The 18581-nt window shown below is 41.0% G+C and overlaps 2 protein-coding genes and 1 long non-coding RNA gene across 5 annotated transcripts in view; 2 read left to right on the top strand and 1 right to left on the bottom strand.

Moving 5' to 3' along the window:
- Positions 1-16814, top strand: part of LOC111841228 (uncharacterized) — a 28240-nt gene extending 11426 nt beyond the window's left edge. The window contains exon 4 of the transcript XR_011985484.1: positions 16365-16814. The gene's annotated coding sequence lies outside the window, so the exon portion shown is untranslated. The remainder of the gene's footprint in view (positions 1-16364) is intronic.
- Positions 5854-9390, bottom strand: LOC111841229 (uncharacterized). Its single transcript, XR_002837622.2, has 3 exons — positions 9334-9390; positions 8082-8481; positions 5854-7495 (listed from the first exon to the last, which is right to left on the bottom strand). It is a non-coding gene; the product is annotated as an uncharacterized lncRNA (long non-coding RNA).
- On the top strand, positions 6832-16814 carry LOC140577571 (uncharacterized). 3 transcript variants are annotated; one of them, XM_072706923.1, is made up of 5 exons: positions 6832-7295; positions 11986-12030; positions 13313-13403; positions 15338-15637; positions 15926-16814. In XM_072706923.1, the coding sequence occupies exons 2-5, from the start codon at positions 11999-12001 to the stop codon at positions 16196-16198; spliced, it is 696 nt and encodes a 231-aa protein (XP_072563024.1). In that variant the 5' UTR covers positions 6832-7295; positions 11986-11998; the 3' UTR covers positions 16199-16814. The 3 variants fall into 3 exon arrangements, with proteins under 3 accessions (XP_072563024.1, XP_023662596.2, XP_072563025.1); XM_023806828.2 differs by lacking the exon at positions 6832-7295 and adding an exon at positions 10496-10890; XM_072706924.1 differs by lacking the exon at positions 6832-7295 and adding an exon at positions 11174-11337.
- Positions 16815-18581: the final 1767 nt, after the last annotated feature.

Here is an 18581-nt window from a genome sequence, read left to right as displayed (position 1 = left end):
CAGCAGAAGACCCCACCGGGTACCACTCATCTCCACTACAAATAGGAAAAAGAGGCTACAATTTGCACGAGCTCACCAAAATTGGACAGTTGAAGACTGGAAAAATGTTGCCTGGTCTGATGAGTCTCGATTTCTGTTGAGACATTCAAATGGTAGAGTCAGAATTTGGCGTAAACAGAATGAGAACATGGATCCATCATGCCTTGTTACCACTGTGCAGGCTGGTGGTGGTGGTGTAATGGTGTGGGGGATGTTTTCTTGGCACACTTTTCTTGGCACACTTAGTGACTTAGCGTCATTTAGCGACTTTTGGGACAGTCAACAGCTACTTTCTTTACTGAGGAATTGGCAACAGTGGCTGAGAGCTGAGGAGACAGCGCCAGCCAGCGGTACATGGCGGAGACCGTACGCTCGCTGCTTGACTACCGGGAACCTCCGACCCTGGATAGCGACGGGGAAGGGAGCAAGCCACCGCCTTCGCTGAGGGCGAGGACGCCGTGCGGAAGCGCTGCGTCCTCTTACCGTGTGTGTGGATAGGAGAGGGCGGAGAGAATAGTGTAGGACGAGACAGTGTGTGTGTGTTATGCGGATTATGCGTCATACCCTGCTCCTGAGTAACACTGCGTATTAAAATGCAGTTTTTAGTATCTTGCTTCATCAGATCTATTCATAGTCATATTCATATCCTAACTTCTCTATAGCAGCGCCTTGAAATGGCCCGCCCTCCTGCCTGTGACGTCTCTCCTGCCTGTGACGTCTCTCCTGCCTGCCTTACGGGCCAGTATGGCAAGCCGTTTTATCGGAAGTGGGAGTTTTTCCTAGTAAGAATTCAATTGCAGATATCCAGAACGAACATTCTGGATATCTGAAATTAAAAGCCCAATAGACGTGAATGGCAAAAGTGACGTAATTTCTCCTAGGAAGAATGACGATGTGGATATCTGAAAAGACAATTGTGGATATCTGAAATGTTGTTTTTGACTAGGAAGAATTCAATTAGAGATTTGCAATACATATCCAGTATAGCGATTAAATGTTAAAACGGCTTGCCATAGCCCAGTGATTCTGAATTTTCACCCGGACTTAAAATTGGAGCGTATAAATCAAGACTTTTTTTAATTTGACTTCCCACTGTTGCCCCAGGCTTGCTCTCTGTGGGCATTTGAGACAATGTAATATTGTGAAAATGCACTATACAAATAAAATTGAATTGAAATGTAATTCTCTATAGAGCTTTGACCAGTGACACCCAACTATTGCCAACATAACTCATTGAATTAATGGAATACATAAAGAAAACTTAAAGGAACTTATTTCATTATCATCAGAATTACTTTTATTTATAAAATCCTTTATTATATAACATATTGCATTATTTAGCAGATGTTCTTGTTCGAAGCTACATGGAAATGAGGAAAGCCTGGGCTCATAGAGTCCCTGCCGCAATTTTGAAATTATTAGTCTGTCCGATGACGTGAAAATAAACGATAAGCACTAAAACATAGATACCCGAGTGCATACTCAGTAGGGTGGGGTGAAAAATCAAAATTTCCAATAGTACGGAAAAGTTGTCACTAGACCTCCTTATTAAACGTGCAAAATATTTTTCAAATAGTTTTCACCTGTGACATCAATGGGCAATATACACTATGCATTATCTATACTCATCGGTGTTGTGTTTGTGCACTTTCACAACATGATAATCACTACAAAATACCAACGTTCAGGTTTACTGGGCATCAGCCATACACATACATTACATCGCTCTGCGGCTCTTCGGGCATTACGAAGTGTTGGGCAAGCTACTTGTAAAGTGTAGTGAGCTAAGCTATCAGTTACTCAACAATAAATTAAGCTTCACTACACAAAAGCTACCACCCATAGAAATATAGGAAGCTAAGTAACACAAATATGGCAAAAGTAGTTTACTACATCAGAAGCTACTTCACGTTGTACCAACCTAATGCCAGATCAGTGCAAAATGACAGTCAGATGCACTGGTTAAGACATTTATTAAAGAACAACCCATGATTTAACAGTGTAGACATTGCGTTATGTGAAGCATCGAGACATAAATAAAAGCTTACTTCTGGGAATAAAACAAAAAAAAAAGTTATTGGCCTACTACTAGGTAAACCAGTACTATAGTAAACAAACTATTTAGTACCAAATGTAAGCTACTGTTTAGTGTTCGATGGGCAAGACATGGCTATAGGTTTAAACCAATCAATTACAAATTTCTAGGGAAAAGAAAAACCATATTAACAGCCATCTTATTTCCTCAGGGCCTCCATTAGCGAGAAAACTTCTTCAGACCCCAATTAAACAAGTCGATTAAAGTTTAAGAACCGTGTTAAACTGTTTACGGACGACATGCAACACCATGATTAATAAGCATGCCTCAGAGAGTGATCACTGGGACAACAGCAAATGAACTGGTCCAAACTGAAATGAGAATCAAAGTCATGAATTACATGTTTTAGTGCTGGGGGGATGGGATGGAAGGGGAGGGCACCCCTGTGTTGTATCTATACTTTTTAATAACTAAGGTGTATGCATCATCAAATTGCTAAAGTTGGATTCATTTTCATTGCTTTTAAGTGTTTTTTATTTATTAATTAGTTAAAACCCAGGACAGAATTTGGGCAAAGTCTATAAGTAAACAAATACTGTAGAGCGGAGGTACCGGCGGGCAGCGCAGCATGTTGGACTGATGCCAGCTTGTAAATAGTTGTCAGTATCGCTTGTGTCATTATAAATGTGCTGTGTGTTATGTCATGTATAATCGTTAATGTTTATTGTTGTACGTATTGTGAGTGTGTGTGTGTGCGCCCACTGTGTGTGTGAGGAGTAAACGGGGCGACGTGCACGGTGGGCAGTGCGAGTGTGTGGGTTGCAGTAACTAATACGGGTGTAATAAACGCCATCTGGTGATTAAACCCCGAACTATCTCTGCTGTTTAATTGTTGCAAGAATGGTTCGACGGCCCACTAGTTCAATACTTTATTGTAAATATTAAACTGTGTGTGTGCGTGTGTGTGTGTGTGTGTGTGTGTGTGTGTGTGTGCGCGCACGCGCGCGCAAGTCAGCCTATTTGCTTGCCTGGCGCCGCTGAGTCACGTGAGAATCATCGCTAACACAGACAGCCGCAGTGCATTCAGGACAGAAATTGAAACTGAAATATCGATCTCATGACGCTGCCATACGCATGCGTGTTTCGATAGACAGGCAGTAGAAGCAGGGTACAAGGTCGCGCATGAACATGCTTTATTTCTGTCTGATTTTTGCGTTTCAAAATCATACTACAGAGGAAACCTCTGCTTTTCTCAGACATGTCCTGGAAATTGTAGCTTTTGTGGACGCTACGTCGCTACTTGATCAAATAAATAACGTAACTACTGGAGAGTTATTTGATTCAGAAATCAGCGACGCTACAGGCAAGCTACTACAAAATGTAGTTAAACTAATAGCTTCGCTATATGTAGCGGCGCTACCGCCCATCACTAGCATTACGATTAATCACCTGTCACATCAATGCGCAGATCCACGCTACGTATCATCCATATCATAACGCAATGTAAAATTGTTTCTCAGTGCCACCAAAATGAAAAGTATTACGCATGACAGTCAAAATGGTTAGATACACTTTATTACCAAAAATATTGGGACACCTGAATTCAATGATTTGGAGGGGTGTCCCAATATTTTTGGTAAGACCCAGATGGATAAAGCGGTATAGATAGGCTAATAGACAGTGTATATTGCCAGTATGTCAGTGCTCCTGAGCGCCACATTTCTGAATGAGTCGTTTCCCACTTACTCATTGTCACTGACCGATTGTTAGGTTCTTGTATTAAATTGGAACTATTTTACATTGCGTTATGATATGGATGATATGTAGCGTGGATCTGAGCATTGATGTGACAGGTGAAATTCGATAGCGCTGCGGAACCTGAAAGCTGGTTCTGATTTATTGGGGGGGGGGGGGGGTTGCGGCAATAATCACCAAATTTCTCACAGACATATCTGGTCATAAAGACTTTCACCTAACAAAAAATCAAATGCAAAATATTAGGAATATGCACTTTATCTCACGTTAAGCATTTTCCTCTCCATTGACGCCCATTATAAGAACAAAGAAAACATTAAAAAAACAATAATAAATAAATTCAATGGACTGTAAGGTGTTCTTTAATTATTATTTGCAGACGCCCTCTTCTTCTTACGGGAACCTCTGTGTAGGAAACACCCTTGGTCGGTACCCAAATTGACGTCCATCCAATCGCCGTCCTCGTTTAATTACACTGTTTAACAAAAATTTACCTCAGGGACATCCCTCTTAAGGGTCCAACAATAGTCAGCTAACATACTTGGGCTCCACCTGCCTTGGTACCGTTTTTCCATTTGGGAAATATCCTGATGGAACCGTTCACCATGCTCATCACTGACAGCTCCAATGTTGGCTGGGAAGAAATCCAAATGTGAGCGGAAGAAATGTATCATTAGTGACGTATTACACCCCAAGGTCATGTACGACTTCAACAGATCATCAACTATTTCTTGGTAGTTGACTACTTTATAATTTCCTAAGAAGTTCTGACAAACGCTCTTGAAAGACTCCCACGCCGCCTTTTCAGTCGGGTTCAACTGACAATCAAAATTCTGTTTTTTAATTAGTTCCCTAATTTAAGGTCCTACAAAGATCCCTTCCTTGATTTGTGCATCACTGATCCGGGCAAATTTCTGTCTTAAGTACGTAAATCCAAGTCCACTTCGATCCATCGCTTTAACAAAGTTCTTCATTAGACCAAGCTTTATATGGAGTGGATGGAGAAATACTGTTGTCGGATCAGCAAGTCGCGTTTTAACAACATTATTGTTCCCTGGAGTTAGTGACGTTTGCTGTGGCCACTATTTCTTCATGTAATGATTTATGTAGGCCTAATGATTTATGCGATCTGTGACGTGGATATAGTTCTGAAGATCCTGTTTTTGTGAGGCTGACTCAATTCAGGTTCTCGCTTAATATTCAAGTCTAGACTAAAAACACACTTACAGGGACTTTAGTTCTAGCTCTAGCTAACTGCTCACTCCCAGTTAGACCTATAGTGTGAGGTGTAGAGCTGGGTGGGGATCGGTGCCATTGGCTTTGGATGAACTGAACTGTCAGCGCTGTCACTCTAGCTTCACACCCCCTTGTGGATTGGAGTGCTGACATTTCAGGGACCCCCCATGCCTGCATTCCCACCTGCCTCTCCCTCCTACTTATGCTGCCACAGCCTTATCTGCCGGAGCTTACATATTGCACTCACCTAACCATTTGTATTGCTTTGGCTAATTACACTTTTTATTTCCCCTACTCCTCCAGGGGTGTGCTACCTGGAGCTCCAGAAATTTTTCATAGGGGTGGCCAGATGGGGCCACTGAAAATCTTAGGGTGGCACCAAAACCAAAAGCCGAGCTGAATTTCAGGCATTCTGTGATGCTGTTGTAGTATATAGCTAGTTGAAAACTATGAGAAAGATTTAAGGGATCGCCTACTGATATACTATGGTTTCTTGTGTTACATTTAATGTTCCAGTGATCACATGTGCATAGACTTACAATTACATTGTACAAATAACATTTTGAGTTCCACAATAATCCTGTTTTAATGTGTTATGTATATGTGTAATTCAATTAATTGTTTTGTTACTGGGAACAAGCTTGACCAAGTTTAAAAACACCACACTAGTCTCCAATTATGTTCAGTGTAGCTTTGACTTATTTGACTGTTGCTGCATCGTTATCTATACTAAAATGTTACATATAATATTCCCAAAAATGAAAAATAAAATAAAAAGGCATTACATGTACATTTGTATATTTTATTATAGCCCCCTGGCAAACAAACTGAAATACAGTAATCAAATACAGGCTACACACTCAATACAGTTTTATTCGCCTGTTGCTGTGCTTTTTTGCAAACAAATCTACATGCCAAAAAGCAAGTTAAGCAGCATACAGCACCAGCTAACAATTGGCAATTAAATTTGGCACTAAAAAAACACGTCACTCCAGCCGCCAAAGTTTACTGAATAAATAATTTCCACTCTTCTTTTTAGAAGTGTGTAATTCGTGTGTAATTCGAGAGCGCCTTGCTGACCGTGCATTTGTTGAAATGCATAATCGAACATAGACCTGGAGTCCCCAAATTTTCAAGATATCCTGCCTACCCCACTGCCTGCAACTACATGCAACGCCCTTTTGCCTGTGATGACTTCCCTGTATGCCCTTCTGCCTGTGATGACTTCCCTGTATGCCCTGCTGCCGTACTACTGTTCACCCCACCATCTGAAGCAGCTTCACCACTTGCCTGTCATCACCTCCCTGCTCCCCACTTTGTGTCTCAAATGTTAAGACTGGGAAAATGTGAATTGGAACTTTGACGTCCCCTGCTATCTTCAGGAGGATGGGCTCCCCCTCTGAGTCTGGTTGTGTTGCAAAGTATTCTTTCCCAATCAAAATGCCACATGTACTGATTCAGCTTGAACACATTAGACATTTGGGGTAGTTGGTACATGCAACGACTAAAAGATCAGGTGACTTTTGGCACTTAGTGTGAAACCACCGCCTACAAATGACACAAAATGTTCTGATCCTTGTACTCTGGATCTCCCTTACTGTCACGCCCCGCATGCCTTTTGCCCCTGTGTTCCCTGTGGTGTGGCACTAACGAGCCACACCTGTTCCTTGTTTAACCCTGTCCCTTGTTTCAGCCCTCATGTGGATGATCCCAGGTGCCTCTCGTCTGCTCCCTCATCTGTGGTGTATATAATGCTTTCTTGTCCTAAGCTCCCCAGTCTGGTCATTGTGTTGTTACATTGTAATATTATACTGCTGACTGCACCCTGTGTTTTTCCACCGTTCTCCCTGCCTAGTTTTGACCCTTTGCGTTCCATTTCCTTTAGCCTTACTTGTTGTGTTTTACTTTAAATAACGCCCCTTGGTTTCCGCCCACGCCTGCCTTCACCTCTTTGCTTCCCTCACCGTGACCCTTACATTTTGGTGAATAGCACAGGGTCCAGTTCTTAGTGTGTTTGTGATTTAGCTTTCACCCTTGCAAGGTGGAGTTGTACTTTCTTTTTCTCATAGACACAACCTTCATCTCTGCAACATATGACTGCACCTTTCTCCTGTGGCATAACAGTTTTTTTTTTGTGAGAGGCCTGATCGTCTGGTTTTTACTGGCTTGCCGTCTTCAACTAGGGAGTGAATCCAAAACCTGGCTTCATGGTTGTCAGCTGACCCTATTGGTGAGTTGCTGATTGAGCAGGCATACACAATGGCAGAAATATCACAGTCATAACCATTTGCTTGTTGCGGGACATTTGTGACATCCGTAACTGTCCAGTCGGATGCCTGAAAATTTTCTCCAGCTGCCATGTAAATGCAAGCCGCAACTTTCAGGAGAGTTGAACTTGTGGTTCTTGCCATTTCTGAACTGTGGATTGAACTGAATATGAAAATGTCCAGTTCTGTGAAACAGGGTTCTTGCAGGTTTCAGTAAGTTAATTTAAGACCTTTTAAGACCATTATGAGTAAAATGTAAGACCTACGCAATGCATTACTAGAAACATTCGAATGATACCAGAAATTCTCATATTTTATTTCACTCATATCCTTAGCCCAACATCCACATATCATATGTGTTTACAAAGTGCTTTTTAATAAATTCACATGTGTTTAAAGCATGTGGGAGTGGTATTTTAAGGCTTAAACTATAAAAAAGTATGTATATGGTCTTTCTATATTGCGGATTTTCACCAATCACTGATGGGTCTGGAACGTAACTTCCACGATAGGGATCCAGACCCATCAGCGATAGGTGAAAATCCACGATATAGAAAGACCATATACATAAACTTTTTTTATAATTTAAGCCTTAAAATATATAGTGATCCCCGCCTATCTGAATTAACCTCAAACTCTCATTTTATCTAAATATCTAACACCTCAAAGCATACTTGAACATTTACGCACAATATAATGTATACACAAATTAATCACACATAGAAATTCGGTAAAATTATTAAACTTACGACGTATTCTTTTACAAGCTCTTGGTGGTCTTCGCTGAAGTACACGCACAAGGCTTTGAGGATACATTCCCTTTGAACATCTATTGAGTTGTTCTATAAATCAAGACAATATTGCTTTTTATATACTGTATATGTGAACTATTACTCTCTTGAGTCAACCAAAAAGAAAAACATAATACAACTAGGAATTTGTGTAAACCACTTTCTATGATCCTATAAAAATAATTTCAGTTGAAGAATCAACAAGGTGTAATCGCTACTAACCTGAGAAGCCCTCCAATACCCTTTTTATTTTTCTTCCACAAACTCCTCCCTTGCTCCCAAAAATTGTCATTAATTTGTCTGTTGCTTTGTCAAGACCTGCAAAGAAACTTGACTGCAGTCGTAATCTGGAAGAACTCTGCAGAATAAACACGATAAGGTAAAAGAAAATTAGACATTACTGCCCTAAAGGTGGATATGCACCAATACCAGTTTTTTGAGAGCAAGTACAGCTACAGAGGACTGCAAGTACACACTGATAAGTAACAATACTAAATAAATTTGTGGTTCTGAGTCCCTACAATCACCCTAACTATAGCCCTCTAACTGTAATTGTATCCCTGTCTCCACATGCCAAATGAACACAACTACATCATAGCTACCATTGTAGCAGTTATAAGAAATTTGGGTTGAGTACAATTACCAGCACGTGAGCATCTAATCACACCAAAACCCTCAACTTATATAAGTGCAACTCTAACTAAAGGGTTTAAAAATGTAAGTAAATGTAAAGTTTTATTTAAAAAATACACTAAAATGTTTCTAATCTTGGTCTTGTAGTACCCCTGCACTGCACACTTGAGGTCTCTACACACTCTTTTACTCATGAGGGTCTTGTTAATTAGATGGGCTACCTATCTAAAGTCCAAGTCAAGTCTAATGGCTGTAATGAGCATTCTTTTGTCGACTATCCGATTGCTTACATTATGTACGGCTGACGTTAAGCGAATGAATACATGAAAGACAGACATTCAGCTCATCAGACGTTTCCTTGTAATTTATGCACTAAAATAAATCAATAATATGAATTTAAAAAAATGAAATAATGGTTGTATTTTCGAATCCAAGGTATCGTTAGCCTGCTAGCGACTGTTAGCACGTTAGAAAAATAATGTGCATCAAATCCTAGCAAATCAGCTAACTGTTAAAACAGCTTAATGAGTAAAGGAAACATAAATACTGATATATAATTAGCGACTTGGGTACCTACATTCGTAACGAAGCACAAAATACTCCCGCTCACTCCAGTCAACCGCGAAATCCGCCTAAAAATGAAAATGGCACCTGCTTCCGCTGTAAAATTTCGCAAATCCGGTTAGGGATGCGCATGCGTAGTAGAAAAACAATCATTTTTTTTAATCAAATTGATTATTTAAAACCAACATAAAATTATTGTGTTTAAACAAACTTCCACAGATTTATGTTCAACTGTCATAAAGTATTTATGTACAACACACCAACTTATGTTTTTTAATTAATCTCAATTAAATGTATATGGTTAATTTGAACAGACCTCAAATTCATTTTTTTGAGTGTGGCCATACACAGAACAGAGTCCAACACCTTAGCTTAACCTATGTAGCCTGTGATGGCCCACTCAATAGCTTCCTCATTGAGCCAGGTAAACCTGTTGAATTTTATTAATGGAAAACAATGGCCAGTGACTTTGCTGCTTGATTGTATATAGTTGTACTGTATGTAAGTTAGGTTTTGTGAGTTTCTTTCTTGTATATGTTGTGGTATTTTAATCAGTTAAGTTAAAAAAGAATTACAAAAGTATTTCTTTACAATATATATTATATAGGCTATGACGGTGGTCAACTAATAACATAATAACATTTAATATAACAGTAATATATTAGTACTATTAGAAATGGCACTGAAAAAATATTAATCTGAAGTGGCTGCAAAGAAAAGGTGAGTCTTTATGACCAGATATGTCTGTGAGAAATTTGGTGATTATTAATCGCTGTAAATCAAATCCAAAATATTAGGAATATGCTCTTAGCTCACGTTAAGCATTTTCCTCTCCGTTGACGCCCATTCTAAGAAAAACAAAGCATTGAAAAAGACTCATAAAGAAGTGCAATGGACTGTAAGGTGTTCATATATTTCGTTTATTATTATTATTATTATTATTATTATTATTATTATTATTATTATTTGCAGACGCCCTCTTCTTACGGGAACCAGCTGAGTATAGGAAACTCACTGGACTTGTGCCAAGCTCCAGTCGGTACCCAAACCGACGTCCATCCAATCGCCGTCCTCCTTTAATTAGCCTATTGATCGACTGCACAGGAGGTGGCCAATGTAGCAGACGCCTATAAACTAACGTGCTGGATAAGCAGTTTTTTAGTAGGCAAAGAAGGGGCGAAGGTTGTTGTTCTATATTAGGGTGACCAGATAATCCATGTCAGGGAGGACACTCTGAGCTAGGACAGGAATTGTAAATTACCATTTCAATTAAACGGACTTGGATTTCACTTGAGCACCGAGTTCTTGCTGTGTGTTGATTGGTCAGTGTCCTATAAGCATGCATGTGTCACTAATGCTAATGTAAAACAGCTGGATGAGTCTTTCAGTCAAGGAAACAAACCAGTCAAAGCACAAGAAGAGCTGAACTCTTTAGCCGAGCACAGGAGCCTTTTAATTTGGAAGTAGTTTGTAAAACCCGAAGTAGCTCAAAGTGTCCTCCCTGACATGGATTATCTGGTCACCCTATTCTATATAAGATTTGGGATTTAAGAAGTTTGCGCGTTCATAGGTAGGTATGGTTCTGTATTTGTTACTTTGAAATTATTAGGACCGTTTGTGATTTTTTTTTTATTGCACTATATATGTATAGCATACTGTTTCCCGAGTAGTCAGTTACTGCGTCAATCCGTACGTGTAATTTCTTGTGGGTTTTTTTTTCGTGTAACACTTAGTAATGATAATAAGTTTTAAGTTTATCATTCTCCATCAGAACTTGTCAGTATATTAAGTAATGGAGAGCTAAATTCGCCTCACAAATAATATTGTGTCACGGAATGCACGAGGCACAGACCGCGGAAGCAGAGGCAGGACTCAAGGAGTCGAAAAACACGGGGTTTAATTCAAAGTACAAAACGAGCAGGAACACGGACCATGCAGAACCGACGAAACGACGTTAATGACCGGACTGGGGAAAACATACCTAACGCAAACGGGGGACACGGGGATTCCACATCAGGTAGCGAGGGGGCGTGGCACACGGGGGGATCGGCACGAGCAGGGCTTGACAATATTGCTTTCTGGTTGGTATCAGTTTTGAACTAACAGGGGCATATTTAGAATCTGAAGATCAAGGACGATGATAGTACTATTAGAATTGGCACTAATATAGCAATCTGAAGTGGCTGCAAAGAAAAGGTGAAAGTCTTTATGGCCAGATATGTCAGAAATTTGGTGCTTTATTGGTCGCTGTTTTGGTACATTAAGTTACGTTAAGCCTTTTCACGTTAAGCGTTTTAGAATGTCCCCGCGCGTCGCCCCCCGCCCCTCCTGAGTTGTCCCACTGAAGAGTCTTTTGGACTCCAGCATTTTAAACTCCGCCGTTTTCCTGTCGGGAGGGAGTTGGGGGCTGGATGTGAAAACCTAATACCGTAACCGGGTAACCTAAGCTCCGGACAGCCTGAAACATAAACGCCGCAGGCTGCAGCTTCACCCAGGCACTGGGTAGTGCGCATTTCGCATAGTTTTGATCGGATGAAACTAGCTCATAAGAATAACCTAGTTCAGTTTAATAGTCTGAGTTTACGTTAGGAGCAGAGAACATCTGTAACAACTGCATGAAAGTATTTTTCGATATTAATTTGGCAACTCATTGGAATTCCATTAGTCTTCCGCAGTTTATGGTGATGAATCTCAGGAGTAGGCGCTCCTTCCCACTAAACATTGGACGTCGGATAGGCGTGCAGATCATGTCTATATTAGGTCCGTCAGTCCATGACCAATTCTGGACATCTATACAACGTCCAAACTAGGTCCACAATTTGAACGTCCATCCATGACCCAACTTGCACGTCAATATGACATTCAACATTTGAACGTAATTTTTTTGACGTTATTTGGACGACTATGACAGGTGCAGGAAATATAGTTTTATTTACAAATATCAACATTGTTGTTAACATAATAAATGTGAATACAGATGATTATTTCGAAACAAACATGATTTATTATGCCAATGCGTACGTATTTTATGTGCATTTGCCCTGATATGACAATAAATTATATCGTGCATTGTTTTTTATGTTCGTTCTGAAAACCATGTGAAAACTGAGTAGTGCAGAGCAGCTGTAACAGTTTCATCCACGTCCCTCGCGGACACTTTTGTGCACGTGCAGAACGCGGTATTTCAAAATCTGGCAGCAGCTTGATGCCCGGTCGAACAAATTAACATCCAGCTTGCTAAACCAGGTTAATGCTAAATTATGTTTTTTACTTTTCATGATACTTTAGCTCTGTACTGTTCTGTTGTATACACTGTCGCACCGGCGGGGCTCATGTCCCAGCATGCCCCGCGTGCAGTTGTAAATAGCCATTGTTGTGTTGTTGCTGTTATTGTTAATTAATAGGTAATTCCTTATTGTTGCGCATGTGTTTACATGTGTCTTGTGTGTACCCGGTCTGATCCTCGTGTGTAATTAGCTTACATAAATGTCCCACCGTGGATGCGTCTTACAGTTCGTTGTCTGACAACTTTGTGTTTCTTACATATAATTATGTTTGGTGCTTTTTGGGTGCCTGATGTAATCCTTGTACGGATTATTAATTGACGGGATATTCCCCGACAGAGTAGTCTCTGTGTTTCTCTGCTCGCGATACCTCCATCTGCCCGTCGCAGCAATACGTTATTTAAGTTTAAGTTTTAATTGAAAGCATGGTGAAATTGTTCATTTATATATGAATTTAGTCGAGACACGACATACACAATGTCTAAAATTAGTCTGCTTTTGGTATTATAAGACGTCCACAACGACCACGTTTGGACTATAAATAGCCCATACATGGAGGTCCCACAGCCGTCAATACTAGACGTTCATTAGACGTCAAAAAAAGACGTCGCCTGGCGTTACAAAACAACCCCTTCAGTGGACCAAAATTGGACGTCCAAAAACGACATATTAAAGATGTCATTCCGACGTCACTATGCGCAGTGGGTTGTCGGCGGCAGGTGGATCCTCGGCGGAGTGTGAACTGCCTGGGCTGGCCGACTTGTTGGAAAAGGCCTGCACTAGACTGCTGGAGCTCTACGTAAGTATCCATATTATCACCTGCAAGAGGAGCCGCTGTATCCCATCCACTTGTATTAGAACACATTAGGTCGAAGAGGACTAGCCTACATCTCAGGGTTTGCTTAAACATGTTCTACTTGTCTCATGTTTTAGGCCTGCATGTTAGGTTTCATATAATTTTCCTTACCAATATATGCTTTTTATATAATTCAGTGATATTGGGCAGGCAGCCGGGAAGAGGCAGCGAATTTTTCGGCAAGTTCAGACCCACGCTGGTTCCGCTGGCGCCGCCTGTGGGCTTTTTGCGAAGCTTCTCGGCCCTGCTGTCCGTCTCCCTTTCGCCGCCCCCACGCACGGCTTTAGGTCCGAGTTCGCAGGGGATCAGAAAACTGTCTCCGCTCCCACTCTGCCTCCGCTGGCACTTCCAGTAACCGCATAGCAAAGACGCGGGGCTTGTACGCCGAAGGGAGTCGCACCTAGTCCGAACTTGTCCGCGTGCTTCATTTGACGACACATCTTTTTAATTACTTTGCAGACTTTCCAGAAGGTTTTCAAGGTGATCTGGTCTCACAAGTACACTTCTAGATTGAACCTGTAGTGTTCTGTCAGTATTGCGCTTAATGTGCTTTTTTTTTATTATTTGGCGGAGACTCCTACATTTTTTAAGAAAGCAGGTTCAGGCAATTCCTGGAGCAATTAGGGTTAATGGCTGTCCTCAATGGTCCAATGAGAAATCAGTTTGCCAGCCTTAGATTTGAACCAACGACCTTCCCAGGCACAGTATCCAATCAAAACCCATCAAGCGATATATCACCCCCCTAATTTTATGTTTTCTTTTGTTCATGAATATTTGTTTGTTCTGTTTATGCAAGTATATATTTAGCATCTGTAACTGCTGGTGACAGCTCCCGGATTCACATCCAACCTGCCCCTTTGGGGTTTACTGTGAATTCTGTGGCCGCCGTCAACTCATTATAGTAGTCATTCACATGTTTTCACAACTCTAACTCTGCATTGAGTTTTGCAATAATGGGTCAGGTAACTGTTTTCTTCGGTCAACAAAACATGCTTGGGAACCCCCCTAAGTCAGCATTATCTTCCAGAGGTACCACTGTGAGGGCCCAAGGACACATCTTGATGGGGGGGGCAGAATTCAGGAATGTCTAGTTACCCCTGGAGCCAGTGGAATGTGAGCTAGCAGACGGCTGACTTTCTGCCTGAAGGTGCCATTATCCGTTTAGAGCGGGTTTGGCAGCTTTTGTCATTCACAGGTCTGGAAACACCAATAGAACCACTAGAGAAGGAGAGGTGAATGTTACCCCTTAGGCTCAAACCTTCACTCCTGAGCACATCACAGAGCACCATGCTACTTCCCCCCGCTTGGGTTGGTGCTTTACACTCCAGACCCCACCCTTTGTGTGTGGGGTTTACATGTTGGCCAGGTTTCCCCCCCGAGTGCAAAGACACGCAGTTGGGTGTCCCTGAATTTGCCACCTATGTGTGTCCTGTAGTGAGCCGGCCACTAGTGCAGGGGGTGACTCTGACGTTGGCCTGTTGATGGAAGTTTAGTTTGAATTGTGATGTGATATCATGTCTTCACGGCTACTTGGATGGTGAGATTTAAGTCATGGCTCATCTGCATCTAATGAAGCAAGATGGTAATGCTCTTTTTAAACTAAAGTACATTGAAGAAATTTAACATTAATTGTATTCAATTTTTGCCCCTAATTTTGGAAATTACATCATATGTGCCCTGTTTGTCTAAGCAGATTTTCTGCCATATAGATGACACACTATACTATGTTACTGAAAATCAGATCCTTTGTCAGGTTCCCCTGGTGATTGTTTGCCAAGCTTCATGGTGCCCACTTTGGGTGACTCTTCAGCTAGGGGGAAGGCTGGGGCTGGGCAGTGAGTGTCTCTGACTGTTACTCTGCTCCCTCCGACCATCAGAAAGAGAAGGAGAGCTTCACTTCAGACATCACATTGACAAAGGATCGCATCATCACCCTGCCCCCAACCTCACCCCATCTCTCGGCGGACGAGCAGCTGTCGATCATGCATCCCGCCCTCCATCATTGCTTCATGTTACTGGAGACAGTGATGTGTAGGGAGGAGAAGGAGGAGTTAGTGGAACAGGAGGAAGACGAATACAGGATAATGCAAAACAAAGTGGAAAAGGATTACAAGGACATGCAAAACACAGTGCAAGGCAACCTCAGGAATCTCCTCCAGTGCATAAAGCCCACAGAGGTGAAGTGCATTTCGCCACACAGTATCTGTGTGATATGAAGCTGTTTAGAAAGGGTTTGATAAATTTGAGTTTTAATGTACTTTAAACAAGGAAGATGCATGTGTAGGCAAGACCCATGTCAAGGCCAGGGCACTAATATTTATTTTATTTTTATTTCTTTTTTTTATTCTTTCTTTTACAAAAAATAACAAAAATATTTTAGTCATACTCATTTTACTATGAAAGTTAACGGTCTGTATTTTCTTGTTCTCCTTCATATTTCTGCTTCACATTCCATCCCCTGCAAGCTTCCAGACGGCTCAGGAAATGGCAACACTTTCGCCATGAAGTTGTGGATCTACAGGATTCTGCATGAACTGATGCACTGGATCGAGTGTACCAATAAAATTTTCCAGAAACAGCAGTCTGAGCAAGAGAGACAGTCCAGAGTGACCAGGAGGAGAGGGGGCCTGGAGAAACGCAGACGTGAGGGAGAGGGAGAGAGAGAGAGAGAGTGGAGGAGCAAAGTGAGGAGAAGAGTGATGGAGGGAAAAGTTGCAAATGGCAGCCTGGAGAAGTAACAGGAGCGCAGAGGACACAGACTGGAGAGGGAAGATGAGCAGGAAGCAGAGATGGTGAAAGAGGAGCACAGACTGAGAGGCGTGTAAAAATATAGTTAAAAAAATCAGAATACAGTATGTACACTGGCGGCCAGAAATTTGGGCCCCCCTCGGGTATTAAAAAAAGGCACCACTTTACAATAAGGCTCCCTTTTGCCTGGTAAATGGTAGTAACTCATTAATAAAAAAGAAAACTGTTATAACTTGTTTTAAATTGTCTACTAATAAGTGCTGCAACCTTTACAATTAGTACCATTACTAATCTACAATTAATAACCAGATTATAAACCATTCATAGACTCTTCATATGGTTAGCCTTATTGTAAAGTGGCACCAAAAAAAATACACTGCTTTGTCAAACTTTTATTAAAAGAAAATATTAGAAATGTTAAAATATTTTTTTTAGTAACACATTTAACCACAATGGCTGAAACTATTGGTTTTGTAGAAGACATATCAAGTCTGTCTTTAGCTTATTAACACTCACTTTGTGTTGGAATTCTATTTACTGATGTCATAACCTGATTTGCTCCTGGCTTCTCCTGATTGTGTCTTAATAAACTAAACGATAATCACATGTCTGCCTTGTCCCACATCAGTCTGTCAGAGGTTTAATGCATCTTCTGTATCACACTGATGAGTCAGGTTTTTTTTATAAATATTTGCTATTTTTATGCTTGTGATGTCTAGAAAGGCAAAGCTGACAATGTAACAGAGGGGCTCAAATTGAAATTTTGAGTGAAGAAGCGTTCTCCCTTCGCCAGATAGCCAGAATGTTAAATGTCTCCAAGCATGCAGTGACCTGCTGTTTACAGAGGAAAAGGTTGACAGAAAGCAACAGTGACCAGAAACAGTCTAGTGCAAGGAAAACAAGGAAAGTGACATCAAAGGCTGAAGATCAACACTTAGTTGTGATGTGCAAAAGAAATTGGAAGATGACTGTAATGGTCTGCGGTCTGTGATTAGTGTGAACTAGGGGTGGAGCCGAACCCGAATACGGTATTCGGAAAGGCACAAATAATGTGTTTTTTACGAATACTTATTTCGAACAAATACTTTAAAAAATATTTGTATTCGGGAACAAGAAAAACTTTATATCAAAAAGCTGCGTTTCCTCTTGAGACCGCAGTGCATGCCCGGATGAGTGAGTGAGTGAGTGAGTTCAGGAGTCGGGGGGGGGAAGAGTAAGAGAGGTGACTGACACAGGCTGCTCCACACAGCAACAGAGAAGGCTCGGCTGAGCGAAAAAAGACTTAACTGTATCACTGTTTTTGTTGAATAGATTTTTGTACCTTAACTGGGTTCCGGAGGCAGTTTATAACTTTCGGGAAGCGGAGTTTGATCGGGAGATTATTCCATTACGCTGCATTATTGACGTCTGCAGTCAGGTGCTCTCATGTTCGCTCTGTTTACGTAGCTCTGTTAGCTCGGTAATTTAGACAATAGGCTGTTGACAGAGTAACGTTAACGTTTGGTTAAAAAGGTTAAAACAATGCTTGTGTAGTTGTGTCGAATTGGATGCACTTGTAGGAGTTATATGGTACGTTTAAGTTACTCTGTCTACTGCATATCCATAATTATTATAATGGATATAATTAAAGAATACTTACACTATAACGTAAATTAGAAGTGCAACGCAAAAAAACTGGATTTTTACGCCTATTTTGAATTTTACTCGAATACGAATACAAATACAAATACTTTTCCCCCCTCAACAAATACAAATACAGATACAAATACCGGCTGCTTTGCACACCCCTAGTGTGAACAGAGAGAAACCGGTACAGTCAAGTGAAGACTGAGAGCAACTGGGCTATATGGTTGTGTTACTGCCAGAAAACCTTCACTTTGTGGTGTTAGAAAAAAAGACTACTCCAGGTTAAATAACACAAACACTGGAGTATTCAGGACTGGGCGCAGGTCTTACTGACAGACAAAAGTGCATCCATGGGATGAGTTGGACCAAGAAGTTTGAAATGAGCATCTAGCAAATGAGAGAGAACTGTCTGCATGCCCGAAAGGGTGCTGGGAGGGTTTGGATACAAGTTATTTGCAAAATTTGCTGGCAAGGATGCTGTGAATCTGCTGCTGTGATAAAGGCAAGGGGTGGTTATTTTGACGAAATTCGTACTTTGGCAATCGCATTCATTATCATTATCATTTTTTATTTTATTTTTTTAAATCGGAGCCCAAACTTCTGGCCTGTTGTGTATAAATAATCTGCTTTATATCCGTAGTTTAAGATGGCCGATACTGTGACTATCTTCACCCAGCATAAGCATCACACACACGTTTTGGTAAGACATGTTGTTTGAATCGCTGTTACTTTGTTTTCAAGCCGTCT

The sequence above is a fragment of the Paramormyrops kingsleyae genome, chromosome 25 (genome assembly GCF_048594095.1).
Source record: "Paramormyrops kingsleyae isolate MSU_618 chromosome 25, PKINGS_0.4, whole genome shotgun sequence".
Lineage (NCBI taxonomy): Eukaryota > Metazoa > Chordata > Actinopteri > Osteoglossiformes > Mormyridae > Paramormyrops > Paramormyrops kingsleyae.
The sequence above is the reverse complement of the archived record's forward strand: the minus strand, read 5'-3'. Positions and strand labels throughout refer to the sequence as shown.